This window comes from Pyxicephalus adspersus, chromosome 10 (genome assembly GCF_032062135.1).
Source record: "Pyxicephalus adspersus chromosome 10, UCB_Pads_2.0, whole genome shotgun sequence".
In the NCBI taxonomy this organism is placed as follows: domain Eukaryota; kingdom Metazoa; phylum Chordata; class Amphibia; order Anura; family Pyxicephalidae; genus Pyxicephalus; species Pyxicephalus adspersus.
Genome location: NC_092867.1, coordinates 41,832,310 through 41,842,550, shown reverse-complemented (window position 1 = coordinate 41,842,550; position 10,241 = coordinate 41,832,310). Strand labels below are relative to the sequence as shown.

Here is a 10,241-nt window from a genome sequence, read left to right as displayed (position 1 = left end):
GATTTGGGTCACTTTTCTGAAATCACTAATGGTACCCGCTTACGACTCAGGTCACTTTCAGGAATCACTAATTGTCCCCCATTACGACTCGGGTCACATTCTGAAATCACTATTGATCTCCACTTAAGACTCAGTTAACTTTCAGAAATCACTAATGGTCCCCCCTTACAACTCGGATCACTTTCAAAAATTACTAATGGTCCTCCCTTACGACTCGGGTCACTTTGAGAAATCACTAATGGTCCCCCCTTATAACTTAGTTAGGGTTCAAAAATCACTAATGGTCCCCCCTTACGACCGGGGTCACTTTCTGAAACCACTAATGGTCCCCCCTTACGACTCGGATCCCTTTTTGAAATTACTAATGGTCCCCCCTTACGACTCGGGTCACTTTCAGAAATCACTAATAGTACCCACTTACGACTAGTGTCACTTTTCTGAAATCACTAATGTTCCCACATATGACTTGGATCACTTTTCAAAATCACTAATGGTCCCCCCTTACGACTCGGGTCACTTACAAAAATCACTAATGGTCCTCCCTTATGACTCCGGTCAACTTCCCAAATCACTAATGGTCCCCCTAAAACCCAGGTCACTTTCCAAAATCACTAATGATCCCCCCTTACGACTCGGGTCACTTTCTGAAATCACTAATGGTCCCTCCTTATGACTCAGGTCACTTTCAGAAATCACTAATGGTCCCCCCCTACGACTCAGTTGACTTTAAGAAATCACAAATCTTCCCCCCTTACGAATTGGGTCACTTTCAGAAATCACTAATGGTCTCCCCTTACGACTCGGATCACTTTTCTGAAATCACTATAGTTCCCCCATATGTCTTGGATCATTTTCAGAAATCACTAATGGTCCCCCCTTATGACTCGGGTCATATTCAAAAATCACTTATGGTCTCCCCGTACGACTCGTGTCACTTTCAAAAATCACTAATGGTCCCCCCTTATGTCTCCAGTCACTTTCCGAAATCACTAATGGTCCCCCCTTACAACCCAGGTCACTTTCCAAAATCACTTATGGTCCCCACCTTTTACTCAGGTCACTTTCAGAAATCACTAATAGTCCCCACTTACGACTAGTGTGACCTTTCTGAAATCACTAATGTTTCCCCATATGACTCGGATCACTTTCAGAAATCACTAATGGTCCCTCCTTATTACTCGTGTCATTTTCTGAAATCAGACTGATGTCATAATAGGGGACCATAGATGATTTTGGAATGTAACCCAGGTCATAGGGGGGACAGTTACTGATTCCAAAAAGTGACTGGTTTCATAAGCGGGGACCCTTAGTGATTTTGGAAACTGAGTGAAGTCCTAATAGTGGTACCTTAGTGATTTTATAAAGTGACCAGGTTATAAGGGGGGACCATTAGTGATTTCAGAAAGTGACTGGTGTCAAAAGGGCGACCGTTAGGTATTTTATAAAGTGACTGGTGTCATAAGGGGGGACCATTAGTGATTTCTGAAAGTGACTGGATTCATAAGGGGGGACATTAGTGATTTCAAAAAATAACTGTGGTCATAAGGGGGGAAGATTAGTGGTTTTGGAAAGTGACTAGAGTCATAAGGAGGACCCTTAGTGATTTTGGAAAGTGACCAGGTGATAAGGGGGAACTCTTAGTGATTTTGCAAAGTGACTGGAGTCATAAGGGGGGACCATTAGTGATTTCAGAAAGTGACTGGAGTAAAAAGGGGGTAACCATTAGTGATTTTGGAAACTGAACAGTCATATAAGGGACCAGCAAAGATTTTGGAAAGTGACCAGTTGATAAGAGGGGGCCATTAGTGATTTCGGAAAGTGACTGGAGTCATAAGGGGGACCATTTGTAAATTTCAGAATGTGACTGGTGTCATAAGGGGGACCTTTAGTGTCTTTGGAAAGTGACCAGGTGATAAGGGGGAACGCTTAGTGATTTTGCAAAGGGGCTGGAATCATAAGGGGTGACCATTAGTGGTTTTGGAAACTGAACAGTGTCACAATAGGGGACCCTTACTGATTTTGGAAGGTGACTAGGTGATAGGGGGGACCATTAGTGACTTTGGAAAGTGAATGGAGCCATAAGGGGGACCATTTGTAAATTTCAGAAACTGACTGGTGTCATAAAGGGGGACGTTTAGTGACTTTGGAAAGTGTCCAGGTGATAAGGGGGGGCCATTAGTGATTTCAGAAAGTAACTGGTGTCAAAAGGGAGGACCATAAGTGATTTTGGGAAGTGACTGGAGTCAAAAGAGGGGACCCTTAGTGGTCTTGGAATGTAACCAGGTGATAGGGGGAGACCCTAAGTGATTTTCAAAAGCGACTGGTGTCATAAGGAGGACCATTAGTGATTTCAGAAAATGACTGGTGTCATAAGGGGGAACCATTAGTGATTTTAGACTGGTGTCATAAGTGGGGACCATTAGTGATTTCAGAAAGTGACTAGGTGATAAGGGGGGCCATAAGTGATTTTGGAAAGTGACTAGAGACATAATCGGGGACCCTTAGTGATTTTGGAAAGTGACCAGGTATAAGGGGAGACCATTAGTGATTTTGGAAAGTTAGTGGAGTCATAAGGGGGACCATTTGTGATTTCAAAAAGTGATTGGTGTCATAAGGGGGGACCATTAGTGATTTTAGAAAGTACCTGGTGTCATAGGTGGGGACCATTAGTGATTTGGGAAAGTGTCTAGGTGATAACGGGGGACCCTTCTGATTCTGAAAAGTGACTGGAGTCAAAAAAGGGAGTCCTTAGTGATTTTGGAAAGTGGCCAGGTGATTAGGGGGACCCTTAGTTATTTCAGAAAGTGACTGGTGTCATAAGGGGGACCCAAAGTGATTTTGGAAAGTAACCAGATGATAAAGGGGGACCACTGCTGATTTCAGAAAGTGAGAGTGTCATCAGTGGGGACTAATATTTCAGAAAGTGACTGTTGTCATAAGGGGAATCCTTAGTGATTTTGGAAAGTGACTGGAGTCATATTAGGGGACCTTTAATGATTTTGAAAAGTGACCAGATCAGAAGGGGGAATTCTTAGTGATTTTGGAAAGTGACTGGAATCATATTAGAAGACCATTAGTGATTTTAGAAAGTGACTGAAGTCATTTGAGCCTGAGCCTGCAATCTGTATGGGGGAGATGGTCCGCGGCTCTGGCTGGTGCGTCCCTCCCCCCAGCAGGGACCTTTTCCTGACCCCCATGGCACTGGCCAGAGCCTCAGACCACCAAAATTTTCTCGCGGAAAGACCACTGGTTGGCGACCGTTGGTTAGGGAAAAAACCCTGAACAGCCTCATTTCCATGGTTGTTGACCCTCCTCTAGGAAGTCAAATTTACATCTCACATTGACAACAGAATTCAGATTTATATCGTTGGGTTTTTCTTGTAGAAGTGATTCTGTATGCATACTGGTTTCATATTCTTTATCCATCCCCTCCCCCACACTTCTCTGCAGCTGTAGGAATTATGGAGAGATAGTATAGTGAGAGAAAAAAAAAGCTTCCCATGGGCTCTGCCTAATAGATATGTTCAAGGTTGATTTAACATGATTATAAACTCTAACCCAGAGGCGACGGACCACTGGACAATCCCACCAAATATGGCAATAAGCACCAGTAGCTCCACAGCCTCTGAAACATTGCGGTGTTCCATTGGATATATATTTAGGTGTCCTTTTGGGTACCAGAAACAGCATCTTATAGTCATTTTCTTTAGCAATAATATTGGATGAACATTTTGCAATTGCATACCAGATAGCATACCAATTCTCAGAATCTACTCCAGAATTTAGATCTTCCTCCCATTTAAACATATAATAAGGATGACGTATATTCATACGAATACGAATTAATGTCCCATAAAAAAAGGACACTAATACCGATGAATAAGGGTTATGCAAACAGAAAGCTTCAAAAGGTGTCGTTTGTGGGGGAGACTCAGTGTCGTTTTTTAATAAAGATTTTAGATAAAGACTAATCTGCATATAGCAAAACAGTTCACTGGAAGTCCAGTGTTCCTGTAAATAGGAAAAAGATTTAATGCCTGTAAGGGAAAATAATTAATAAACAAAACGTATTGGCTTGGACACCCACCAGCCAAAGGCTTTAGGGTTTTTATAAGTAGGTTCAAATATAGGACATTTTATAATCCCTATTAAAGGTATATGGCTGTAGGGTCAGTTATTAGTGGTCTATAGGTTACTGCTTTCCACAATTTAATATGTAGCGATACAGTTAGGTCCATAAATATTTGGACAGGGACAACTTTTTTCTAATTTTTGTTCTGTACATTACCACAATTAATTTTAAATGAAACAACTCATGCAGTTGAACTGCAGACCCCCATCTTTAATTCAGTGGGTTGAACAAAAAGTTTGCATAAAAATGTGAGGAACTTTGAGGAACTGTGAGGAAAAAATGTGAGGAACTTTCATTTCATTTTGGCTGGGTCTACATGAAAACTTTTAAAAACGCATATAAACATTCCTACTACGTTTATATGCACTTTTACAAGCATTTTAAAGCTTAACTTAAACCTATGACGCATTTTACCGTGATTTTAGCGTTTATGAAAGTTTTACTTTTAACCCTTTTAGAGAATGAGTACAGGGGTACATAAAACCCAATACTCATTCCCTAAAAGGGTTAAAATATGTGTAGAAAATTGGAACTGAATTAAAGCTGAAAGTCTGCAGTTCAACGGAGTTGTTTCATTTAAAATTAATTGTGGTAATGTACAGAACCAAAATTAGAAAAAAAGTTGCGTCTGTGAAAATATTTATGGACCTAACTGTATATTGGACAATTCCTCAGCATAAATTTGAGCGCATATAGGGAGTTCCTCGCAACGATTGAAATTAAAATGAGCCAATTGCACTGCCAAAAAATACTTATGAAAATGTGGTACTGAAAGGCCACCTGATGGTTTAGGCGATATAATACGATACGTGTTCAGATACAAGAGGTCTGATGGGGTGCCAAATAAAATTAAAGACCTTCCGTTCAGACTTAGGAATTTGTAAAGGCACCGGGATAGGAAGTGTATGAAACAAAAAAAGTAACTTCTGAAGGTACGACATTTTAATAGCATGTATTTGACCTAACCATGAAAGTGGGAAACATTGCCATTTAGTGCTCATGCTGGAAAGTTCTTTAAATAACAGTGGACAATTAGCTTGATAAATAGATGACAAGCTAGATGTAAGTTTATTTCCTAAATTACAGGAATTACATCTTGCCATTGAAAAGCAAAATGGAGGCATATAGCTTCCACCGTCTGTGGTGTTAATGTAATATTTAAATCTTTACATTTAATATTAACATGCAAACCAGAAAGTGCAGCAAAAGACAATAAAGAGCGCAAATTGGGCAATGTTTTAATTGGTGACGTAATAGTCAACAACATGTCATCGACAAAAAGCTTGATCTTTTGCTCTAACCCAAAAATGTAACACCAGTAATATCTGGGCAAGCTCGTATGGCAGGAGCCAAAGGCCAAAATAAAAAGAATAGGCGAAAGGGGACAACCCTGCCTTGTACGCCTTAAAAAAGGAAACAAAGTAGATTCAAAACCCATATACCGGACTGTCGCTAAAGAGGAGACATAATGCGGATAGCCAATGTAAAAATTCTTCTCCAAACCACCGTTTTTTTAATGCATGAAACATATATTGCCAAGATAAATTGAATGCTTTGCATGCATTCAGAGACAGGAACATTCATTGAATCTTTTTAGAGCGAACCACATGTATTGTTTGTAGTGCTCTACCTATATTATCTCCCGTCTGACATCTAGGAACAAACCCAACCTGATCACCATGTATTAATTTACCTATAAACTGATTGAGTTTAGTGGCCAGGATTTTAGTTCGAATTTTCACATCTATGTTCAAGATTAAAATTGGTCTAAAGTTAGCAGAAGATTACAGATCTAACGAAGGTTTAGGTACCCTAACAATAGACTCTTAACGACTCAGATGAAAGACCGGTGCCTTTCTTTAAACAGGTAAAGAGGGAACAAAGACGGGGAGTAACTACATCAATTATTTTTTTTTATAAAATAAAGGTGAAAAACCACCTGGCCCTGGACGTTTGCTCGAAGCCATAGATTTACGGTGAGCCTGCAGATTCAGGCTGGCGTTTAGACTTCACCGTGGGACCCATCTTCAGGAATACAGGGTAAGTATACCAACTATCTGCGGAGAAAGGACAGGCTCAGCAGATTCTGGAACACGTTGATTAGAGCTGGAAGCCCACGATCGCACGGAGCCGACTCAGGATCCACCCCATACAGTCACGCTGCGTGCATGGATCCCCCCTGAAGCCCATATGTAGCCAGCAAACACAACTACAGAAATGGGTCAGTTGGGTTCAGGAATAACTGATCTACATATTTCATCACAAATGACATGCAAAGAGAATCTGGTAACCCCAACACACTGCGCTCCCCACCCCAGCACCACAAATATTATTTCAGAGCAAGTCAGTGGCCTCATTCATACAGTTTTATAATTTTGTACAACACATTGTTTATCTGTCTTTAGTCTTCAAGCTTTTTTCCTAAGTTTCTTAGCAGAGATACAAACTGCAGTGTTCAAACTACAGCTGAAAGCTGATCAAACTATGGGTCTGAATTATTAAAGCTCTTCCAAAATTGGGTGATCAAGCAAACCTGGAGCTATTTTAAAGAAATCCACTGCAGGTTTGCTGGATAACCCAGGTTCAGCCATGTCTTCTCCCATCATGGAAAGGTTTTATAAGTCAGGCCCTATGAAATAAAAAATGGTCACTACTTTGAGGAACGAGTTAAAATAAACACGAATTATGTACATGAAAGAAAAAGATACTTAACAAAATCCACCAGAACAACTCGCACATGTAAGTTTTGTTTTTATTCATATTTCTTACAGTATGGGATATCAAAAATCCTCACAAATTAAGGTGTTTTACTGAAATCTGCTGTCCCTCTGGGTGATCATATCTATGGCCCCGATACTGCTGAGAACTTTATCAAATGTTAAAAAGGAACATAAAAACAAACATGCATACACATGTACATTTTGTGTTTCCCTTCATTTTGAGGTTCTGGATCACCATGGTGGGAAGCACTACAAAAATAGTTAAATACACATTGAATTATCGTGTGGGGGGATGGGAGTGCTTCTTGGTAGGATCCCATACAGGAGGGTTACCAGGTTCATACAGATATCACCAAACGCTACCTTAAACAGCTCCTTTCCTATGTCTGTGGATTGGGGACAGAGGGAGGCAAAATATAAGTGTTGCTGGTTATGGTACTGAAAACAAATATGTAGGTAAGGCCGATTTCCTGGATATCCCTTGGCGCTGCTTGCAGGCAGTAGGAAGAAGGTGTCTAAGCCTCCAGCTCCAGACCCAGGCCGAGTTTGTGGCCACCAACATTGATGTTCTTTCCATCTACCAGTGCAGATAATGTCAACTTCACCCCTGTATAACAAACAGAACAGTCAGCTGTTTTCTATTGGCAACATCTGCACTTATTGGAAAGTAAGAAAATGTTTAATAAATACCAAATGACGATATGATAAACAATACAAAACAAAAAATATTATGGAAAATATTCAGTGTGTTAAATGAATGCCCAGGCATTACACAGAGCTTAATAGTCAATTTTTTTTTTTTTGCAATTTCGTTCCAGAATTGTAAAGCATTTTACATTAACACAATTAGATCTATAGAAAGAAGAGTCTCTCCAAACTCATATTGGCAATCATTTTAATTATCTCTCTCTAATATAGTTCAAGATTAGATTACTTTATGCATAGTACACACAGTCCGATTTTCACTACTCGGGTTCTGAGCAGATTTGTGATTGAAAGTACACAAGTGGTAATGTGTGTACACTAATACTTTATATGAGAGAAAAGTCATTTGGAAGTGTGGAATTTCACTAAGATTTTAGATTTTTATGTAGTTTTGGGACTTTTTGACAATCACCAAATCAGTCCAGTGAAAAATTAGCAGGGAATCTGCCCATGTGTTTCAGGCTTTAAAGTTAGTACACAGGCAGGGCAAGTGTTGGGAGAGCCTTTATTTTTGAATTATGGTGGAAGAGATTACCTGGCCTGAGAGTTTGGGTGTAGCCTACACCAACAAGGCTGGCATTGTTCACCTTCGCCTAAAATGAAGAAAAAAAAAAATAGATCAATTTTATAGATCAAAATTAGTATTACCTGAAAAATACAGCAGACAGCAATATTGGTACCACAGACTAAAGAGAGTACTACAATGCAGACCTAGCCTGAAGGTTTTTTCTCTCAAAGTACCTAGTGTTTCCCGGGCTGAACAAATATGGATACTGTAAAACTTTGATGCAAGTGAACTACCCTCCTTTTAGCGTCCTATTGGCAAGCAATGTCATAGATTCTTAAAACAGGAATGTTTAGGTGGTGTTGGGTCAGGTGTTAAAAAAAAAAAAAAAAAAAAAAAAATGGGACTGCAAATAAAAATTTCTTAGGTTGTCCAGAAGTTTAAGGCTTCTAGGGAACTTCCTAGAGAAAGTCCTAGGCTTTCACGTCCTCCCATTTTTTATTTGCACATTACAGACCTGAAAAGCTTGTGTAAGAATGCCCCTAAATCATTATTTTATTTTATTTTTTAACCTCCCTAGCGGTTTGATTATGTCCATATTTTTATGTCAAAAGCGGTACATTGTTTTGCCTGGAAATTTATTGTTTAATATTTTAGGCCTGTAATTCTTAGGAATTACTCCCGGGTATGATTAATATGAAAGACAAATCATAAATTAAAATATATTAAATAATTATTAAAAAAAAAAAAATGTATTAATTAAAAAAAAAAATTAAAACATTTTAAAAATTTGCTTAAACAAAGGTACAATATTAGAATAAACTTTTGGATTTATTTTTTATAACATTTTTTTTACTGTGATCAATGTTTTAAAAGCAGATTACAATGTAATTTGCTTTTAAAATTTCCCGCCCGACCATGCCTGCCCAGCGTTCCGACAATTCACGCATTACATCGAGGATGCGATGCAAAAGCCGGCTGCTGGATCGAGGGGAGCAGGTAGTTTTTTTTTTCTGTCCCGAGTGTGGCTCAGGGTTACCGTTTTTGGTACATAAAATTCACCCTGAGCCACACTTGGGATCACTGTCAGGGGGGTTAAACACCTAGGACCCACAGAAGTAAATAGACTTAATCGCATGCAAAGATAGTTTCCCAGGGCTTTATAAAAACTAATTCAGTTAGTCAAGATAAAACAAATACATTTGAAGTTGAATATTGAAACTGCATTAAATTTTCCTCCTTTTCTTTATGTCCACCTTGAAGTCCTGCAAGCTATGATGGTTAATGAGACCTAATCTGCCAACTTGTTCTCCATTCCACACATTTCCCAAAAGCAAACAAGAGAACAATTTTACGTTTTCTTTTCCCTGTAATACTCACTGAAATGGATGCATTAGAATCCAGTTGATATTTGGTAGCAATGCCAAAGCGAGTGCTATTGTTGCCAGCTGTCCAGGCCAAGTTAACGGATGTCTCAAGTTTGTCACTGACTTTCTGGTAGATGGAGCCAGCAAATTCAGATCCATCATTGCTGAGGAAAAGAAGTGTTAATTTATTAAAATGTATTAATCTTCAACTCAATGATATATAAAAATATTGGTATGTGACTGCAAGTTAGGCTATGCTGACACCAAGGTTGAGGGAGCTGTTCTTGGGTACCCAACCAGTCTACCAGCTACCACAGCCTTGCTGGATCAAAATGAATCAGCATTTGAGAGGAATAGATAGGCATTTGGCAACTGCCCCTTTTCATTCTGTTTAGGTAATCAATGGGTGATAAGGTGTGTGAAGGTCTTTGCTTGTGACCAGGGCTGTATATGGATGACCAGTCAATAAAATGCACCATCTGTCTTTAGTATCAGTGTACATACTGTAACATTACCAGATTAAAAAAAAATAAAAACACAAATTGTTTGTCTACCCTGTAGTTCTTTAACATGTGCACTGCTTATTTTTTTTTATAAACCTTGTGCTTTATTTTAAAATTTGCAAAGTATGGTTTTCTGGTAGGGTTGTAAGGATAAATGTTGAAAAAAAAAATTAAATAAAAAATAATAATGTACACATAATAAATCTAAATTCTAGTATATACTCACACATTAGTATGGAGCTGGAAGTCTCCAGTCTTGTAACCAACTGCAAAGTTATTCTTGGTCAGTTTGGATTTGGCACTGTCAAA

The 10,241-nt window shown here is 39.0% G+C and overlaps 1 protein-coding gene across 1 annotated transcript in view; it reads right to left on the bottom strand.

The window, feature by feature from the left end:
* Positions 1-6,866: 6,866 nt before the first annotated feature.
* VDAC2 (voltage dependent anion channel 2) overlaps positions 6,867-10,241 on the bottom strand; it is a gene marked incomplete in the record, with an annotated part of 11,818 nt that continues 8,443 nt past the window's right edge. Inside the window, 4 exon segments of the mRNA XM_072423765.1 lie at positions 6,867-7,459; positions 8,093-8,150; positions 9,443-9,593; positions 10,159-10,241. Coding sequence (XP_072279866.1) covers positions 7,368-7,459; positions 8,093-8,150; positions 9,443-9,593; positions 10,159-10,241 — 384 coding nt within the window.